We start from the raw sequence: 21,172 nt of genomic DNA on the forward strand, positions 1-21,172 counted from the left end.
ACCAGGTGGGCTTCATACCCGGCCGACAGGCACCCGACAACATTAGGAAAGTTCTAAACATCATTCATTGGGCAGAGACCACTTCCTCTCCTTTGACCCTACTGGGACTTGACATAGAAAAAGCTTTCGATTCTGTTTCATGGTCTTACCTGTTTGGAGTCCTTCAGCACATGGGCTTCTCTGGCCCTTTTTTTCAGGCTCTAGGTGCATTATACTCCACTCCTAAAGCTTTCCTCAAACTACCTACACCCTCCCCCACCCCCATCAGTATTGAAAGAGGGACACGCCAGGGATGCCCCCTTTCCCCAGCGCTATTTGCGCTAGCAATGGAACCACTTGCAATACTCATTAGGGATCACCCGGATATCAAGGGGGTTCAGATAGCCAGCTCTTCTTACCTTAATAATCTTTTCGCATATGACCTTCTACTCACCCTTACTTCCCCACTGGTTTCCCTTCCTCATCTCTTCTCCCTCCTGGACCGCTTTGCGGGGGTATCTGGTTTAACGGTAAACCGCTCTAAGTCGGAGGTGCTGTATTGCCATACTCCGCTCCATACCCAAAAACTTATATCTCTCAACTTCGATCTACCTTCTGCTTCCTCGTCTATCCCCTACCTTGGGATAGCACTTCCTGCTTCCCTCTCATCTCTCTATAACCTAAATTACCTCCCTCTATTCAAATCTCTTTGTGCGGACATGAGGAAATGGGATCTACCTCACATTTCCTGGATGGGTCGTATCCACTCTATTGAAATGGTTCTCCTTCCTCGCCTTCTCTACTTATTTCACACTCTTCCTATCCCTATTCGGGTCCCGGACCTTCGCAGACTTCAGGCGGACATTTTTCAATTTATATGGAGAGGTTGTAGGCCCTGCATTCCCCGCAAAATTATGTATTACCATAAATCATTAGGTGGCCTATCAGTACCTAATCTTGTTAAATATTTCCAAGCTGCTCGGTTGGCTCAATTGCTGCTTTGTAATGCAAAGACAGGGCACCCTAGATGGGTCTCTCTTGAAAATGACCTCGTAGCCCCATATTCTTTAAGCTCCTTAATGTGGTTGACTGGTTCTGTTTCCAGTTACCTGTCCTTGGTGGCTCTTCTCCCTCGATACTCTCTCCTTCTTTGGAGATCGGTCAGGTTTAAACTATCTCTTCAATCCTCTGTATCTCCCGCCACCCCACTTTTCTCCAACCCTTCCTTCCCCCCTGGTCTGGACTCTGTATTTTGCATGGTGGCACTCGCAGAAACTATTTAGGGTACATGACTTTTTGGTGAGCCAGTGGCTCATGTCCCTAGCCACCTTTAACAATAGATTTGTTCCTTCGCCAGGGGAGGGCTTTAGGGTTCACCAAGTCTTTTCTTTTCTACGCTCTATGGTGGGGTCACTATCAGGTTTGACGACTACGACATATGAAGCCATGGCACTCTATACGCCTCTTCTCCCGGGAACATTGTCCAGGATATATTCCTCCTCTAACAGACCCCCCCCCCCCGACACAAAACTCCCTTACATGTCCCAATGGGAATCGGAATTGCACTTCACTCTCCCTATATCCAGATGGCACTCCTGCTGTGCACACATTACAAGGGGTAGCATGCAAGTGTCCTTAGTCGAGACGGCTGTTAAACTTCTGCACTGTGCCTATTATGTCCCTACACGCTTACACACAATGTATCCATCGGTTGTCCCTGAATGCTTTAGGGGTTGTCTAGTCCCAGGAACAATGGGTCACATTTGGTGGCAATGTCCTAGGGTTACCGCCCTCTTGAGGTCCGTAGTTGAAGTGATACGCTCCATATTACATATATGTTGGCCTCTGAACCCCGCAACTTGTCTGTTGGGGATAGACCATCACATGTTAGATATGCCCCTTTCAAATTGGCCCAATTTATAATGCTTGCCACTAGAATTCATATTGCCTCCAGATGGCGATCTCCCCTACTTTCCTTCTCTGCTGTAGTGGATAGGATCAACTCCATAATGCTATCAGAAAAAATGGCCGTGGTGAGGGAGGATAGGTTAGACCTGTTCTACAAAATCTGGCAACCATGGATAGACTCCCCCCCATACTGTAGATGTGTCATTCTATTTGCGTTTGTAGTCTGTGCGATTCCCTCTATGCTCTTATGGGTCCTACTTGCCCAGACGGATACTGTGGACAGTGATAATTTTGGATGCTTGCCCTATGATGAGATCTCTATTGTACTTTGGTTCCCTTCATACCCCTTTATATTGGTGTAAACTATGCCCTTTCCCGTTTTTTTTTTTATACCCTGTTTGAATTTTCTGTACATCTTTTTATATGTACCGTTGTCACACTTGATGGTATCCTGTACAGGATTACACATTGAGAAGTATGTACCTTGTTTCTTATGTCTCAATAAAATATTTTGTTGGATACTAAAACACAACCAAATCCAATAGCCATGTCTGAACACAGACCAAGACAGACATAACACTAATCCAGGAAAAGCAGGACCGCCTGTCTAGCTTTGGAAGAAGTACAGGTCACCTGTTTAACCCAGGAAGAAGTACAGGTCACCTGTCTAACCCAGAAAGAAGAGCAGGTCACCTAACAAATCACAATAGACACATCACCAGGTCCCGATGGCATTCACCTCTGTGTTCTAAGGCAGTTAAGTAAATTAAGTAATTGTTCTTCTAAGAGACACCATATTGTATTTGAATGACAAATGTCCCATGAGTTTATAAGGGACCAGTCCTGATCACATGATCAGCTGTTATGAGGAGGTGAGCTCAGGACTGAACTGGGGGGGAAAATCGTCAGATGTCATATCTGACATCAATAGTAGGGAAATTAATGGAAACCCTACTAAAGTATAGGATTGTGGAACATCTAAAATCCCATGGATTGCAAGATGAAAAACAACATGGGTTTACTTCAGGGAGATCATGTGACTAATCTTATTGATTTTTTTGACTGGGTGACTAAAATAATAGATGGGGGAGGGGCAGTAGACATCGCATATCTAGATTTTAGTAAGGCTCCTGACACTGTCCCACACAGAAGACTTGTCAATAAACTACAGTCATTGAGCTTGGACTCCAATATTGTTGAGTGGATTAGGCAGTAGCTGAATGACTGACAACAAAGGGTTGTAGTCATTGGAGAATATTCAGAGCAAGGTCTTGTCACCAGTGGGGACCTCAGGGACCTGTACTGGGACCAGTATTGTGTAACATCTTCATTAGTGATATTACAGAAGGTCTCAATGGTTTTGGTCTTTTTGCTGATGACACAAAGATATGTAACAGGGTTGATGTTCCTGGAGGGATCCACCAAAAGGAAAAGGATTTAGGCAAACTAGAAGAATGGTCAGAACTCTGGCAACTGAAATTTAATGTGGATAAGTGCAAGATAATGCACCTGGGGCGTAAAAACCCTCAGGCAGAGTATAGAACATGTGACAGTCCTGACCTCAGTATATAGAACATGTGACACAGTCCTGACCTCAGTATCTGAGGAGAGGGATTTAGGAGGAATTTTTTCAGAAGACTTAAAGGTAGGAAGACAATGTAATAGAGCAGCAGGAAACGCTAGCAGAATGCTTGGATGTATAGGGAGAGGTATAAGCAGTAGAGAGAAGTGCTCATGCCGCTGTACAGAACACTGGTAAGACCTCACTTGGAGTATTGTGCGCAGTACTGGAGGCCGTATCTCCAGAAGGATATAGATACTCTAGAGAGAGTTCAAAGAAGATACTAATCTAGTACATGGATTGCAGGATTACACTTACTGTAAAATCTCTCTCTCTCGAAGGATCCATTGGGGGACACAGCCCGTGGGTGTATGCTGCCGTCTCTAGGAGGTATGACACTATGGCAACAAAAAATAAATAAATATAAAAAAAAGTCATCTCCTCCCAGCAGGATATACCCGCCTCCAAGCCCTGAGCTAATCAGTTTTAGTACCAGAGCAATAGGAAAGGACCGACAGGTCAAGGAAAGAACACAAACTGTCCGAGAACAAGAAAAAAAAAAAATATAACTGAACACACCCTCAGACAGAAAACCAAAAAAAGAGAAACCCAAAAGGGCGGGAGCTGTGTCCTCCCAATGGATCCTTCGAGAAAGATTTTACGGTAAGTGTTAAAAAAAAAAAAATCTCCTTTTCTCTATCGGCTCCATTGGGGGACACAGACCGTGGGATGTACCAAAGCCGTCCCTTGGGTGGGCAGATAATCAGTTAGGCACACGGCTGTTTCACTGCTGCCTGCAGCACTTTACGGTCCAGACTAGCATCAGCCGATGCGAAGGTATGAACCCAGTAGAACCTCGAGAAAGTGTGCAAAGACGACCAAGTAGCTGCCTTGCAAATCTGCGAGGCCGAAGCCTTGTTCTGGAGAGCCCAGGATACCCCCAACAGAATGGGTAGAATGAGCCACAACCCTGAAGGGAGGAGCCTTCCCCCTACAGCGATAGGCTTCCGAAACAGCAGACCGGATCCACCGAGAAATTGTGGCCTTGGAAGCAGGTTGTCCCTTGTGACGACCTTCCGTAAGGATGAAAAAGGAATCGCACTGACGAAACGAAGAAGTGATAGAGATTTAAGACTTAACAGCCCGAACCACATCCAGCTTGTGGAGTACATGTTCCTTAGGATGAGAAGGAGCGGGACAAAAAGGACTGAAGAACAATGTCCTCATTGAGATGAAAGGCCGAAACAACCTTAGGCAAAAAGGAAGGATCTGGCCGGAAGACAACCTTGTCCTGATGAAGCACCAGAAACGGAGAACGGCAGGAGAGAGCTGCCAATTCAGACACTCTCCGAATAGAGGTGATAACAACAAGAAAACAAGAAAGGAGGCACAGGGACACCTCCCCAAGGAGTTCAAAAGGTTCACCTTGGAGGACCCCCAGAACCAGATTCAAGTCCCAAGGGGGAGAAGGTGACCAATAAGGAGGGGCAGCATGTGCCACTCCTTGAAGAAAGCTCCGGACATGAGAATTAGAAGCCAGAGGACGCTGGAAAAGAATAGAAAGAGCCAAAACCTGTCCCTTAAAGGGGTACTCCGCCCCTAGACATCTTATCCCGGCTCCACCCCTCGTTACGTCACGGCCCGGCGGTCGTCACACCCCCTGCCATAGACGTGCATTAAGGGGACGGGCCGTGATGACACGAGGGGAGGAGCCATGACGTCACGCGGCTCCGTCCCCTGTATCACCCGTCATTACGCACAGAGCGAACTCGCTCTGTGCTGTAATGATAGCGGGGTTACCTTCTGGAAGTGTGTAGGAGTGTGAAACGGATGGGCTTTTGTGGCTGATGTCTTGGTCTTGTTCAGGATGGATTGCATGATGGTGATGTGCGGCTGTTCTTTGTGCTGTCTCGTAGTCTATCTTGTGCTTGATTACTTGATTCCTGCTCTGGGGGGGGGGGCCTGGCACGACCTACCATTATGTGTTAGACTATGCTGTCTTGGTGGGAGGGGAGGAGGGTTGTTTACATGTAAGCTGTTATTTTTGGTGTTGGAAAACTTAAAGGGGATAAGATGTCTAGGGGTGGAGTACCCCTTTTAGGGAACTGAGACAAACCCAGTTCCAAACCAGACTGCAAGAAAGAGAGAAGACAGGGAAGAGAGAAAGTAACAGGAGACAAAACCTGAGCTTCACACCAATGAAAATAAGACTGCCAAGTACGGTGGTAAATTTTTGCCGAGGAGGGCTTACGAGCCCTGAGCATGGTGCGAATGACTTGGCAAGAGAAACCGCGGGCTCTCAAAACCACGGTCTCAACCACCACGCCGTCAAATGCAGCGACTAAATTGGGGTGGCAAAGAGGACCCCGAGACAGTAGGTCCGAACAAAGTGGAAGGCGTAGTGGAGTGTCGTCCAGGAGCCTGACCACGTCGGCATACCATGACCTTCGGGGCCAATCTGCGGGTGGGGGCATCACTTCATGCGGAAGTGGGTTTGCGGTTGCCCGATTTGGCCGCAAAACGGCCTGAATGGTTGGTATCCGACTTCCAAGACGGGCGCGCCCGGAACAAGGGAGCCTTCTTGTCCCGCGAAGGCGCCTGCCCCGACCCCTTATTGGGGCCATAAGTCCGAAAGGTCCGAAAGGAAGAGGACTTCCTTTGGGAAGTAGAGAGAGCCTTATTTTGAGGCAAGGAACTCTTATCCCCCGTCGCCTCAAAGATAATCTCGCCAAGGCACGTGCCAAAAAGACGGGCACCAGTAAGAGGAATTTGGCGAGAGACCTTTTAAGCGGCATGCGCATCCCAAGCCTTAAGCCACATGGAACGGCGGAGAGCCACCAGGTGACCCACAGAAAAGGCAGCACAACGGGCTGACTGCATGGAAGCTGAGCACAGAAATTCCCCAGCTTTAGAGCATTGGAGAACCAAGGCAGACCGATCCTCTGGGGGGGGGGGGGGGGGGAATCCTCCCTGGATACCCTGACGCAGTTTTGAGCACCACAACGATAGGGCTTTGGACACCCAAGCCAAGGCGAAGGTGAGAAGTAGAGAAGAGCCAGCAGCTTCAGAGGCAAACTTCGCTAATTACTCCACCTTCTTGTCCGTCGGGTCCTTGAAAGAAGCCGCATCTGCCAGTGCCAGTGTGGTAGCCTTAGAGAGGCGGGAAGTTGGTGGATCCACCGAGGGAGGGGAAACCACCTTAGAGACAAGGTCCTTGTTGAATGGGTAACGCACCTGAACCTTCTTCATTCCCGGGAACCTCTTGGCTGGATGTTTCCATGCAGATTCCAGAAGGGTGTCAAATTCAGCCTGAGAGCTGAACCTTTGAGGTGCCGGTTTACCACGATGAAAGGATACTTCAGGAGTCACGTCTGAAGATCCTGGGTCCTCTAAATGAAAGGAGTCTCTTATGGCCGCAACCAATGAGTTCACCGTTTCAACTGAATCTGAGTGGTCTTCGAAGTCAGATGTCGATTCGAAAGCCTCATCCGCCAGTTCACCAGGAGAATGTGAACGAGTGGAGGCAGCCCTGGACGGGGGCGACCCTGATCGGGTACGCGGCTCTGGCGAGGCAGAGTGGCGACTGCGGGAACATCCTCTGGAGGAGCCACGTTTGTTACCAGATGACGGGGGGGGGGGGGGGGACCCACGAGGGGAATGCCCACATCTACCTGAAGACTCAATGGAAGAGTCAGAAGATGCACCCCTAGTACACTTGTGAGAGCGTGAGGTATGTGGAGAAGGGGAGCGGGAACAGTTCTGGGTACGGACATAATGAAAAAAATAACTCTCTCACCCGAGTGTGTCCCCTGTGGCAGCTGCTGTGAGGAGAACTCCGCTCTGAGTGAAAGAGAGGGAGAAAGAGGCAAGCCAATAGCCATAGAGGGGCGTGCCTGGAGCAGAGGCACTGTCTAATGGGCCTCTGCCCCCAAAAATCACATGCACAGCGCTGATTAAAGGGCGGTTCGCACCTCCAGTAAGCTATAGCGCCCCGGCCGCCGTAGAGAATAGTAATGGCGCCCGCTCTTTGCCCCGGGCGCACGTCAGTCACGTCTGCGCCTGAGGGGAAGTGAGCGGGTGATACACATGTCCGCCGACAGCTGTCTGCTGCCGAAACTGAAAGTAAGTCGGCTCTCCGTGCGCCGAACAGTACAAACGACGCGGCTGTCAGCCGCACTGCGGCTGACAGCCGCATAGTATAGAAACACACGTACTTAGTAATAAAGTAACCCCTTCCTTCCCAAAATGCCATTGCTTGCCCCTGCTTTGAATAAAGATAGAGCCCCAACACAGGCCAGCCCCTTAGACCTGAAAGGTGTCCAAAAAATGAGGGTCTCCAGAGGTTGCAAGTCAGCACCTAAGGGAGAAAACATATACTCACCTCAGTCAGAAGAACTTACCTAAGGGAGTCTTCTGTGAGGTCTTCAGTCAGCTTTCTGTTACCTGCATCACAACGAGCTACCATGTGCGAGCGAGGCGAGCAGGGAAATAGGGAGACCCGAACCCATGAGGTACAACCCCAGGCGCTGACCGTTGGCGAGGGGGGGTGAACAGCGCATATACGCAATGTCTGTGCCCCCTCAATCGCAATGGGGAGACAGTGAGCTGCAGTTCCTGAGTCCCCACCTGAAAACGTGAAAGAAAAAGGAATAAAAAACTAACACATCCCTAACTAGGAAAATAATAAAACATAAGACCTGGTCTGGGGAAATCCAGATCATGTCCACCTCTTTAGACACTAAGCTTAAACTGATTACCTCAGGGCCTGGAGGCGGGTATATCCTGCTGGGAGGAGCCGACTTTTGTTTTGTTGCCATAGTGTCATACCTCCTAGAGACAGCAGCATACACCCATGGTCTGTGTCCCCCAATGGAGCTGATCGAGAAACAGGAATTTAGGTCACTACTGTGGTAGATGTGTACAATGACATTGGCTAATCCCTCAACACTGATGTTAAATTGAGACATTCACCAGTATATCCTTATATGAAGGACACACCAGAGCCCGCACCCCAACGCCAGTATATCCTTATATGAAGGACACACCAGAGCCCGCACACCAACGCCAGTATATCCTTATATGAAGGACACACCAGAGCCCGCACCCCAACGCCAGTATATCCTTATATGAAGGACACACCAGAGCCCGCACACCAACGCCAGTATATCCTTATATGAAGGACACACCAGAGCCCGCACACCAACGCCAGTATATCCTTATATGAAGGACACACCAGAGCCCGCACACCAACGCCAGTATATCCTTATATGAAGGACACACTAGAGCCCGCACACCAACGCCAGTATATCCTTATATGAAGGACACACCAGAGCCCGCACACCAACGCCAAGGTTTCTCAAATGGCACGGGACCCAACGCTAAACCTACCTGTGCGTGATAAGCGAAACAGGGGCCAGTGGGTAATTACGGCAGGATTAGGCCAACTCACAGAGTCCTCCCAGGTACCCTCCAGCGTGGCTGAGCACACATACAATGGTTGGCTAACATAGGAGCATGGCCTCGGCCATTTTGAATCCAACTTTTGTTTTTTCAGTAGGAAGAGGGTCATGTGACACAAACTAATTGGGAATTTTACAAGAAAAACAATGATGTGCTTGGTTTTAACGTAACTTTATTCTTTCCTGAGTTATTTACAAGTTTCTGACCACTTATAAAATGTGTTCAATGTGCTGGATTGTCAATGCCCCCTCTTCTCTATATACTGCTATATACACCGCAGGAGAAATGCTAGCACAGGCTTCCAGTATCTGTATACACTGCTATATACTACTATATACACCGCAGGAGAAATGCTAGCACAGGCTTCCATTATCCGTATACACTGCTATATACTACTATATACACCGCAGGAGAAATGCTAGCACAGGCTTCCAGTATCCGTATACACTGCTATATACTACTATATACACCGCAGGAGAAATGCTAGCACAGGCTTCAGTATCTGTATACACTGCTATATACTACTATATACACCGCAGGAGAAATGCTAGCTCAGGCTTCCAGTATCTGTATACACTGCTATATACACCACAGGAGAAATGCTAGCTCAGGCTTTCAGTATCTGTATACACTGCTATATACTACTATATACACCGCAGGAGAAATGCTAGCTCAGGCTTCCAGTATCCGTATACACTGCTATATACACCGCAGGAGAAATGCTAGCACAGGCTTCCAGTATCCGTATACACTGCTATATACACCGCAGGAGAAATGCTAGCACAGGCTTCCAGTATCCGTATACACTGCTATATACTACTACTATATACACCGCAGGAGAAATGCTAGCACAGGCTTCCAGTATCCAAATACACTGCTATATACTTCTATATACACCGCAGGAGAAATGCTAGCACAGGCTTCCAGGATCCGTAGTTTCAGGTGCTGCACATTTCGTATCTTCACAGCATAGACAATTGCCTTCAGATGACCCCAAAGATAAAAGTCTAAGGGGGTCAGATCGGGATACCTTGGGGGCCATTCAACTGGCTCATGATGACCAATCCACTTTCCAGGAAACTGTTCATCTAGGAATGCTCGGACCTGACACCCATAATGTGGTGGTCGCCATCTTGCTGGAAAAACTCAGGGAACGTGCAGCTTCAGTGCATAAAGAGGGAAACATCATCATCATGGAGCAATTTCACATATCCAGTGGCCTTGAGGTTTCCATTGATGAAGAATGGCCCCACTATCTTTGTACCACATATACCACACCAGACCATCAATGTTTGTGTCCCACAGTCTTGGAGGGATCTATCCAATGTGGTTAGTGTCAGACCAATAGCGCTGGTTTTGTTTGGTAACTTCACCGTTCACATAAAAGTTTCCTCATCACTGAACAAAATTTTCTGCGTAACCTGAGGGGCCTGGTCACATTTGTGTTTTGCCCATTCTGCAGATTCAGTGCGCCGATCTGGGTCATCCTCGCTGAGATGCTGCAGTAGCTGGAGTTTGTGCTATTCGTGTGTCGCTAATATGCGCCGAAGGGATGTCCGACTAATACCGCTCTCCAGTGACATGCGGCGAATGCTGCGCTGTGGGCTCTTGCTGAATGAAGCGAGGACAGCCACTGATGTTTCTTCATTAGTGACAGATTTCATGCGTCCACATTTTGGCAAATCCAACACTATACCAGTTTTACAAAACTTAGCAAGCAGTTTGCTAACTGTAGCATGGGAGATGGGTGGTCTCGTAGGGTGTCTTGCATTGAAATCTGCAGCAATGATCCGGTTACTGCGTTCACCAGACATCAACACAATTTCTATCCGCTCCTCACGTGTTAACCTCGACGACATGTCAATGGCTGTAAACAAAGAGAAACTTGTAAATAACTCATAAAAGAATAAAGTTACATTAAAACCAAACACATCATTGTTTTTCTTGTGAAATTCCCAATAAGTTTGATGTCACATGACCCTCTTCCTATTGGAAAAACAAAAGTTGGATTCAAAATGGCCAACTTCAAAATGGCCGCCATGGTCACCCCCCATCTTGAAAAGATTCCCCCCCTCACATATACTAATGCGCCATAAACTGGAAGTTATCACCAACCATTCCCATGTTATTAAGGTGTATACATAGAAATGGCGCACTGTATAGAGTATATAGGGTGTATATAAGGTGTATCCATAGAAATGGCGCACTGTATAGAGTATATAGGGTGTATATAAGGTGTATACATAGAAATGGCGCACTGTATAGAGTATATAGGGTGTATATAAGGTGTATACATAGAAATGGTGCATTGTATAGAGTATATAGGTGTATATAAGGTGTATACATAGAAATGGCGCACTGTATAGAGTATATAGGGTGTATATAAGGTGTATCCATAGAAATGGCACGCTGTATAGAGTATATAGGGTGTATAAAAGGTGTATCCATAGAAATGGCGCACTGTATAGAGTATATAGGGTGTATATAAGGTGTATCCATAGAAATGGCGCACCCTGTATAGAGTATATAGGGTGTATATAAGGTGTATACATAGAAATGGCCCCCCCTGTATAACAAACAGGTGACCATATATATATATATATATATATATATATATATATATATATATATATATATATATATATATATATATATAATATATCAGGACAGTACAGAGATCTCTCCATGATCTATATATACCCAGGACTGTATATATAACAAGGAGGTGACCTAATAATATATATAATATATCAGGACAGTACAGAGATCTCTCCATGATCTAATTATACCCAGAACTGTATGTATAACAAGGAGGTGACCTAATAAGATATATAATATATCAGGACAGTACAGAGATCTCTCCATGATCTATATATACCCAGGACTGTATATATAACAAGGAGGTGACCTAATAATATATATAATATATCAGGACAGTACAGAGATCTCTCCATGATCTATTTATACCCAGGACTGTATATATAACAAGGAGGTGACCTAATAATATATATAATATATCAGGACAGTACAGAGATCTCTCCATGATCTATTTATACCAAGGACTGTATATATAACAAGGAGGTGACCTAATAATATATATAATATATCAGGACAGTACAGAGATCTCTACATGATCTATTTATACCAAGGACTGTATATATAACAAGGAGGTGACCTAATAATATATATAATATATCAGGACAGTACAGAGATCTCTACATGATCTATTTATACCAAGGACTGTATATATAACTAGGAGGTGACCTAATAATATATATAATATATCAGGACAGTACAGAGATCTCTCCATGATCTATTTATACCAAGGACTGTATATATAACAAGGAGGTGACCTAATAATATATATAATATATCAGGACTGTATATATAACAAGGATGAGACCTAATAATATATATAATAGATCATGGAGAGATCTCTGTACGGTCCTGATATATTTATACCCAGGACTGTATATATAACAAGGAGGCGACCTAATAATATATATAATATATCAGGACAGTACAGAGATCTCTCCATGATCTATTTATACCCAGGACTGTATATATAACAGGGAGGTGACCTAATAATATATATAATATATCAGGACAGTACAGAGATCTCTCCATGATCTATTTATACCCAGGACTGTATATATAACAAGGAGGTGACCTAATAAGATATATAATATATCAGGACAGTACAGAGATCTCTCCATGATCTATTTATACCCAGGACTGTATATTTAACAAGGAGGTGACCTAATAAGATATATAATATATCAGGACTGTATATATAACAAGGGGGCATCCTCTACGTCTAGAGGAAAGAAGGTTTCTACACCAGCACAGACGGGGGTTCTTTACTGTAAGAGCAGTGAGACTGTGGAATTCTCTCCCGGAGGAGGTGTCATGGGGAACTCTGTAATAGAATATAAAGGGGTCTGGATGCATGTTTGGAGAGTAATAACATCGCTGGTTATGTATAATAGATTTATAGGGACAGATCATTGATCCAGGGATTTATTCTGATATTTGGAGTCGGGAAGGAATCTTTACCTCTAGTATGAGGGGTTTTTTGCCTCCTCTGGATCAGTAGGGACTCATTAGGGATATAGGGAGAACTTGATGGACTACTATGTTTTGTTAACAGTGCGGTACAAGATGTTTGTAAGTTATATGGGGGGGGGGGGGGGGGTCGGCGTAGTGTTTTTAGGGTAGATACAGGTTCAGTGTGAGTTTCCTGCTTGAAGTTTGAGCTGTGGTGTTAAGTTTGCCGCAGCTCAAACTTGAAGCTGGCAACTTTCTGGAAACCCAACTGTGTGATAGCTGTAATGCTCTGCAGGGGGGGTAGCTGTAATGCTCTGCAGGGGGGGGTAGCTGTAATGCTCTGCAGGGGGGGGGTTGCTGTAATGCTCTGCAGGGGGGGGGGGTTGCTGTAATGCTCTGCAGGGGGGGGGGTTGCTGTAATGCTCTGCAGGGGGGGGGTTGCTGTAATGCTCTGCAGGGGGGGGGTTGCTGTAATGCTCTGCAGGGGGGGGGGTTGCTGTAATGCTCTGCAGGGGGGGGGGGTTGCTGTAATGCTCTGCAGGGGGGGTTGCTGTAATGCTCTGCAGGGGGGGTTGCTGTAATGCTCTGCAGGGGGGGGTTGCTGTAATGCTCTGCAGGGGGGGGTTGCTGTAATGCTCTGCAGGGGGGGGGTTGCTGTAATGCTCTGCAGGGGGGGGGTTGCTGTAATGCTCTGCAGGGGGGGGGGGTTGCTGTAATGCTCTGCAGGGGGGGGGTTGCTGTAATGCTCTGCAGGGGGGGGGTTGCTGTAATGCTCTGCAGGGGGGGGTTGCTGTAATGCTCTGCAGGGGGGGGGTTGCTGTAATGCTCTGCAGGGGGGGGTTGCTGTAATGCTCTGCAGGGGGGGGTTGCTGTAACGCTCTGCAGGGGGGGGTTGCTGTAACGCTCTGCAGGGGGGGGTTGCTGTAACGCTCTGCAGGGGGGGGGGTTGCTGTAACGCTCTGCAGGGGGGGGGGTTGCTGTAACGCTCTGCAGGGGGGGGGTTGCTGTAAGGCTCTGCAGGGGGGTTGCTGTAACGCTCTGCAGGGGGGTTGCTGTAACGCTCTGCAGGGGGGGGTTGCTGTAATGCTCTGCAGGGGGGGGTTGCTGTAATGCTCTGCAGGGGGGGGTTGCTGTAATGCTCTGCAGGGGGGGGGGTTGCTGTAATGCTCTGCAGGGGGGGGGGGGTTGCTGTAATGCTCTGCAGGGGGGGGGGGGGTTGCTGTAATGCTCTGCAGGGGGGGGGGGGTTGCTGTAATGCTCTGCAGGGGGGGGGGGTTGCTGTAATGCTCTGCAGGGGGGGGGGGTTGCTGTAATGCTCTGCAGGGGGGGGGTTGCTGTAATGCTCTGCAGGGGGGGGGTTGCTGTAATGCTCTGCAGGGGGGGGGTTGCTGTAATGCTCTGCAGGGGGGGTTGCTGTAATGCTCTGCAGGGGGGGGTTGCTGTAATGCTCTGCAGGGGGGGGGGTTGCTGTAATGCTCTGCAGGGGGGGGGGGTTGCTGTAATGCTCTGCAGGGGGGGGGTTGCTGTAATGCTCTGCAGGGGGGGGGGTTGCTGTAATGCTCTGCAGGGGGGGGGGGTTGCTGTAATGCTCTGCAGGGGGGGGGTTGCTGTAATGCTCTGCAGGGGGGGGGTTGCTGTAATGCTCTGCAGGGGGGGGTTGCTGTAATGCTCTGCAGGGGGGGGTTGCTGTAATGCTCTGCAGGGGGGGGGTTGCTGTAATGCTCTGCAGGGGGGGGGGGTTGCTGTAATGCTCTGCAGGGGGGGGGGGTTGCTGTAATGCTCTGCAGGGGGGGGGGTTGCTGTAATGCTCTGCAGGGGGGGGGGTTGCTGTAATGCTCTGCAGGGGGGGGGGTTGCTGTAATGCTCTGCAGGGGGGGGGGTTGCTGTAATGCTCTGCAGGGGGGGGGGGTTGCTGTAATGCTCTGCAGGGGGGGGGGGTTGCTGTAATGCTCTGCAGGGGGGGGTTGCTGTAATGCTCTGCAGGGGGGGGTTGCTGTAATGCTCTGCAGGGGGGGGTTGCTGTAATGCTCTGCAGGGGGGGGGGTTGCTGTAATGCTCTGCAGGGGGGGGGGTTGCTGTAATGCTCTGCAGGGGGGGGGGTTGCTGTAATGCTCTGCAGGGGGGGGGGTTGCTGTAATGCTCTGCAGGGGGGGGGGTTGCTGTAATGCTCTGCAGGGGGGGGTTGCTGTAATGCTCTGCAGGGGGGGGTTGCTGTAATGCTCTGCAGGGGGGGGTTGCTGTAATGCTCTGCAGGGGGGGGTTGCTGTAACGCTCTGCAGGGGGGGGTTGCTGTAACGCTCTGCAGGGGGGGGTTGCTGTAACGCTCTGCAGGGGGGGGTTGCTGTAACGCTCTGCAGGGGGGGGGTTGCTGTAACGCTCTGCAGGGGGGGGGGGTTGCTGTAACGCTCTGCAGGGGGGGGGTTGCTGTAACGCTCTGCAGGGGGGGGTTGCTGTAAGGCTCTGCAGGGGGGGGTTGCTGTAACGCTCTGCAGGGGGGGGTTGCTGTAACGCTCTGCAGGGGGGGGTTGCTGTAACGCTCTGCAGGGGGGGGGTTGCTGTAATGCTCTGCAGGGGGGGGGGTTGCTGTAATGCTCTGCAGGGGGGGGGGGGTTGCTGTAATGCTCTGCAGGGGGGGGGGGGTTGCTGTAATGCTCTGCAGGGGGGGGGGTTGCTGTAATGCTCTGCAGGGGGGGGGGTTGCTGTAATGCTCTGCAGGGGGGGGGTTGCTGTAATGCTCTGCAGGGGGGGGTTGCTGTAATGCTCTGCAGGGGGGGGTTGCTGTAATGCTCTGCAGGGGGGGGGTGCTGTAATGCTCTGCAGGGGGGGGTTGCTGTAATGCTCTGCAGGGGGGGGTTGCTGTAATGCTCTGCAGGGGGGGGTTGCTGTAATGCTCTGCAGGGGGGGGTTGCTGTAATGCTCTGCAGGGGGGGGTTGCTGTAATGCTCTGCAGGGGGGGGGTTGCTGTAATGCTCTGCAGGGGGGGGTTGCTGTAATGCTCTGCAGGGGGGAGGGTTGCTGTAAGGCTCTGCAGGGGGAGGGTTGCTGTAATGCTCTGCAGGGGGAGGGTTGCTGTAATGCTCTGCAGGGGGGGGTTGCTGTAATGCTCTGCAGGGGGGAGGGGTTGCTGTAAGGCTCTGCAGGTGGGGGGGGGTTGCTGTAATGCTCTGCAGGTGGGGGGTTGCTGTAATGCTCTGCAGGGGGGGTTGCTGTAAGGCTCTGCAGGGGGGGGTTGCTGTAATGCTCTGCAGGGGGGGGTTGCTGTAATGCTCTGCAGGGGGGGGGTTGCTGTAATGCTCTGCAGGGGGGGGGTTGCTGTAATGCTCTGCAGGGGGGGTTGCTGTAATGCTCTGCAGGGGGGGGGGTTGCTGTAATGCTCTGCAGGGGGGGGGGTTGCTGTAATGCTCTGCAGGGGGGGGGTTGCTGTAATGCTCTGCAGGGGGGGGGTTGCTGTAATGCTCTGCAGGGGGGGGGTTGCTGTAATGCTCTGCAGGGGGGGGGTTGCTGTAATGCTCTGCAGGGGGGGGGGTTGCTGTAATGCTCTGCAGGGGGGGGGTTGCTGTAATGCTCTGCAGGGGGGGGTTGCTGTAATGCTCTGCAGGGGGGGTTGCTGTAATGCTCTGCAGGGGGGGGGTTGCTGTAATGCTCTGCAGGGGGGGGGTTGCTGTAATGCTCTGCAGGGGGGGGGTTGCTGTAATGCTCTGCAGGGGGGGGGTTGCTGTAATGCTCTGCAGGGGGGGGGTTGCTGTAATGCTCTGCAGGGGGGGGTTGCTGTAATGCTCTGCAGGGGGGGGTTGCTGTAATGCTCTGCAGGGGGGGGGTTGCTGTAATGCTCTGCAGGGGGGGGGTTGCTGTAATGCTCTGCAGGGGGGGGTTGCTGTAATGCTCTGCAGGGGGGGGGTTGCTGTAATGCTCTGCAGGGGGGGGGTTGCTGTAATGCTCTGCAGGGGGGGGGGTTGCTGTAATGCTCTGCAGGGGGGGGGTTGCTGTAATGCTCTGCAGGGGGGGGGTTGCTGTAATGCTCTGCAGGGGGGGGTTGCTGTAATGCTCTGCAGGGGGGGGTTGCTGTAATGCTCTGCAGGGGGGGTTGCTGTAATGCTCTGCAGGGGGGGGTTGCTGTAATGCTCTGCAGGGGGGGGTTGCTGTAATGCTCTGCAGGGGGGGGGTTGCTGTAATGCTCTGCAGGGGGGGGTTGCTGTAATGCTCTGCAGGGGGGGGTTGCTGTAATGCTCTGCAGGGGGGGGTTGCTGTAATGCTCTGCGGGGGGGGTTGCTGTAATGCTCTGCAGGGGGGGGTTGCTGTAATGCTCTGCGGGGGGGGTTGCTGTAATGCTCTGCGGGGGGGGTTGCTGTAATGCTCTGCAGGGGGGGGGTTGCTGTAATGCTCTGCAGGGGGGGTTGCTGTAATGCTCTGCAGGGGGGGTTGCTGTAATGCTCTGCAGGGGGGGTTGCTGTAATGCTCTGCAGGTGGGGGGAGGTTGCTGTAATGCTCTGCAGGGGGGGGGGGTTGCTGTAATGCTCTGCAGGCGGGGGGGGTTGGTGTCTGCAAGAAGCATTACACCTCCCCCCTCCCCTTCTTGTAGACTCCAGACCGTATCTATAAGCCCCTGCAGAGTATTACTTAGCCCTGCAGACTATTGCTCGGCCACACACCCTCCATCGCACTCACCTTCTCACCGGAAAACACTCGTAACCGCCAGATCCAGTGTCTTATATAAACACCAGACTGGCTCCGCCTACTCGAGTCACATGGCGGGTCACATGGCGAGTCACATGGCGGGTCACATGGCCATGACATCATCGCAGGTCCTTTAGCTGTCTAGGAAATAGCATCTACCATATAACCGGTGTTAGCTCCGCCCCATATGACTGTATTACACATGTATGTCGGTGACTGTGGCTGTAGCGGTGTTGGCGGTTGTATTGTCCTCCATGGGATATAACCAGTGTTATCCGCCATTACTAATACACCCCAGTTGTCTCCTCTTCCCCTCCAGCTGATCCAGTTGTCTCCTCTTCCCCTCCAGCTGATCCAGTTGTCTCCTCTTCTCCTCCAGCTGATCCAGTTGTCTCCTCTTCTCCTCCAGCTGATCCAGTTGTCTCCTCTTCCCCTCCAGCTGATCCAGTCGTCTCCTCTTCCCCTCCAGCTGATCCAGTCGTCTCCTCTTCCCCTCCAGCTGATCCAGTTGTCTCCTCTTCTCCTCCAGCTGATCCAGTTGTCTCCTCTTCTCCTCCAGCTGATCCAGTTGTCTCCTCTTCTCCTCCAGCTGATCCAGTTGTCTCCTCTTCTCCTCCAGCTGATCCAGTTGTCTACTCTTCCCCTCCAGCTGATCCAGTTGTCTCCTCTTTCCCTCCAGCTGATCCAGTTGTCTCCTCTTCTCCTCCAGCTGATCCAGTTGTCTCCTCTTCCCCTCCAGCTGATCCAGTTGTCTCCTCTTCCCCTCCAGCTGATCCAGTTGTCTCCTCTTCCCCTCCAGCTGATCCAGTTGTCTCCTCTTCTCCTCCAGCTGATCCAGTTGTCTCTTCTTCTCCCCCAGCTGATCCAGTTGTCTCCTCTTCTCCTCCAGCTGATCCAGTTGTCTCCTCTTCTCCTCCAGCTGATCCAGTTGTCTCCTCTTCTCCTCCAGCTGATCCAGTTGTCTCCTCTTCCTCCTCCAGCTGATCCAGTTGTCTCCTCTTCCCCTCCAGCTGATCCAGTTGTCTCCTCTTCCCCTCCAGCTGATCCAGTTGTCTCCTCTTCCCCTCCAGCTGATCCGGTTGTCTCCTCTTCCCCTCCAGCTGATCCGGTTGTCTCCTCTTCCCCTCCAGCTGATCCAGTTGTCTCCTCTTCCCCTCCGGTTGTCTCCTCTGTTCCCCTCCAGCAGATCCAGTTGTCTCCTCTTCCTCCTCCAGCTGATCCACTTGTCCCCTCTTCCCCTACAGCTGATCCAGTTGTCTCCTCTTCTCCTCCAGCTGATCCAGTTGTCTCCTCTTCCCCTGAATGACCCCAAGGATGGAGAAGGACAGGAATGAGATGACTAAGAGAATATTACACTTCACCTTGGAGATCCTCCACCTGCTGACCGGAGAGGTGAGGTGACCCATCTACATTTCTATCATCTTTATTGTAGGGAAGGGGAATCCATAATAGGAAGAATCCAGTGTCCTGTATAACAGCTCCCAGACCTTCCAGGTGAAGGAAAGAACCAGAAAACGGGAAGATCAGTCCCAATATGATCAGTCAGGGATCATGGGAACCAATGGGCCAATAGGAATGTTATAGGAGCAATGAGAACGGGAAGTAGGCAGGTTATACCGAGGAGGAGCAGGAGGAGGAGGATCAGAGGGAGGAGGAGCAGGAGGATCAGATGGAGGAGGAGAGGAACAGGAGGATCAGATGGAGGAGGAGAGGAGCAGGAGGATCAGACGGAGGAGGAGAGGAGCAGGAGGAGGAGGATCAGATGGAGAGGAGCAGGAGGATCAGATGGAGAGGAGCAGGAGGAGGAGGATCAGATGGAGGAGGAGCAGGAGGATGAGATGGAGAGGATCAAGAGGATCAGATGGAGAGGAGCAGGAGGATCAGATGGAGGAGGATCAGATGGAGAGGAGCAGGAGGATCAGATGGAGGAGGATCAGATGGAGAGGAGCAGGAGGATCAGATGGAGGAGGATCAGATGGAGAAGGAGCAGGAGGATCAGATGGAGAGGAGCAGGAGGATCAGATGGAGAGGAGCAGGAGGATCAGATGGAGAGGAGCAGGAGGAGGAGGATCAGATGGAGGAGGAGCAGGAGGATGAGATGGAGAGGAGCAGGAGGATGAGATGGAGAGGATCAAGAGGATCAGATGGAGAGGAGCAGGAGGATCAGATGGAGGAGGATCAGATGGAGAGGAGCAGGAGGATCAGATGGAGGAGGATCAGATGGAGAGGAGCAGGAGGATCAGATGGAGGAGGATCAGATGGAGAAGGAGCAGGAGGATCAGATGGAAGAGGATCAGGAGGATCAGACGGAGGAGGAGCAGGAGGATCAGATGGAGAGGAGCAGGAGGATCAGATGGAGGAGGAGCAGGAAGATCAGATGGAGGAGGAGCAGGAGGATCAGATGGAGGAGGAGCAGGAGGATCAGATGGAGAGGAGCAGGAGGATCAGATGGAGAGGAGCAGGAGGATCAGATGGAGAGGAGCAGGAGGATCAGATGGAGAGGAGCAGGAGGATCAGATGGAGAGGAGCAGGAGGATCAGATGGAGAGGAGCAGGAGGATCAGATGGAGAGGAGCAGGAGGATCAGATGGAGGATATGGAGGAGGAGAAGGAGGATCAGATGGAGGAGATGGAGAGGAGCAGGAGGATCAGATGGAGAGGAGCAGGAGGATCAGATGGAGGAGGAGAGGAGCAGGAGGATCAGATGGAGAGGAGGAGGAGGATCAGATGGAGAGGAGCAGGAGGATCAGATGGAGAGGAGCAGGAGGATCAGATGGAGAGGAGCAGGAGGATCAGATGGAGAGGAGCAGGAGGATCAGATGGAGAGGAGCAGGAGGATCAGATGGAGAGGAGCAGGAAGATCAGGTGGAGGAGGAGAGGAGCAGGAGGATCAGATGGAGGAGGAGAGGAGCAGAAGGATCAGATGGAGGAGGAGAGGAGCAGGAGGATCAGATGGAGGAGGAGAGGAGCAGGAGGATCAGATGGAGGAGGAGCAGGAGGATCAGATGGAGGAGGAGCAGGAGGATCAGATGGAGGAGGAGAGGAGCAGGAGGATCAGATGGAGGAGGAGAGGAGCAGGAGGATCAGATGGAGGAGAGGAGCAGGAGGATCAGATGGAGGAGGAGAGGAGCAGGAGGATCAGATGGAGGAGGAGAGGAGCAGGAGGATCAGGTGGAGGAGGAGAGGAGCAGGAGGATCAGGTGGAGGAGGAGAGGAGCAGGAGGATCAGATGGAGGAGGAGGAGAGGAGCAGGAGGATCAGATGGAGGAGAGGAGCAGGAGGATCAGATGGAGGAGGAGGAGAGGAGCAGGAGGATCAGATGGAGGAGGAGGAGAGGAGCAGGAGGATCAGATGGAGGAGGAGGAGAGGAGCAGGAGGATCAGATGGAGGAGGAGGAGAGGAGCAGGAGGATCAGATGGAGGAGGAGGAGAGGAGCAGGAGGATCAGATGGAGAGGAGGAGGAGGATGATCAGATGGAGAGGAGCAGGAGGATCAGATGGAGAGGAGCAGGAGGAACAGATGGAGAGGAGCAGGAGGATCAGAT

At 51.0% G+C, this 21,172-nt stretch overlaps 1 protein-coding gene across 5 annotated transcripts in view; it reads left to right on the forward strand.

The window, feature by feature from the left end:
• Positions 1–17,737: 17,737 nt before the first annotated feature.
• The window catches only part of LOC130322516 (gastrula zinc finger protein XlCGF26.1-like), a 53,970-nt gene continuing 50,535 nt past the window's right edge, over positions 17,738–21,172 (forward strand). For 2 of the 5 annotated variants that reach the window (XM_056553076.1, XM_056553080.1), the window contains exon 1: positions 18,463–19,021. In XM_056553076.1, the coding sequence (XP_056409051.1) occupies positions 18,932–19,021 (90 nt within the window). In that variant the 5' untranslated portion in view covers positions 18,463–18,931. The other 3 variants (XM_056553079.1, XM_056553077.1, XM_056553078.1) reach the window with 3 other exon arrangements.

Source organism: Hyla sarda, unplaced genomic scaffold (genome assembly GCF_029499605.1).
Source record: "Hyla sarda isolate aHylSar1 unplaced genomic scaffold, aHylSar1.hap1 scaffold_235, whole genome shotgun sequence".
Lineage (NCBI taxonomy): Eukaryota > Metazoa > Chordata > Amphibia > Anura > Hylidae > Hyla > Hyla sarda.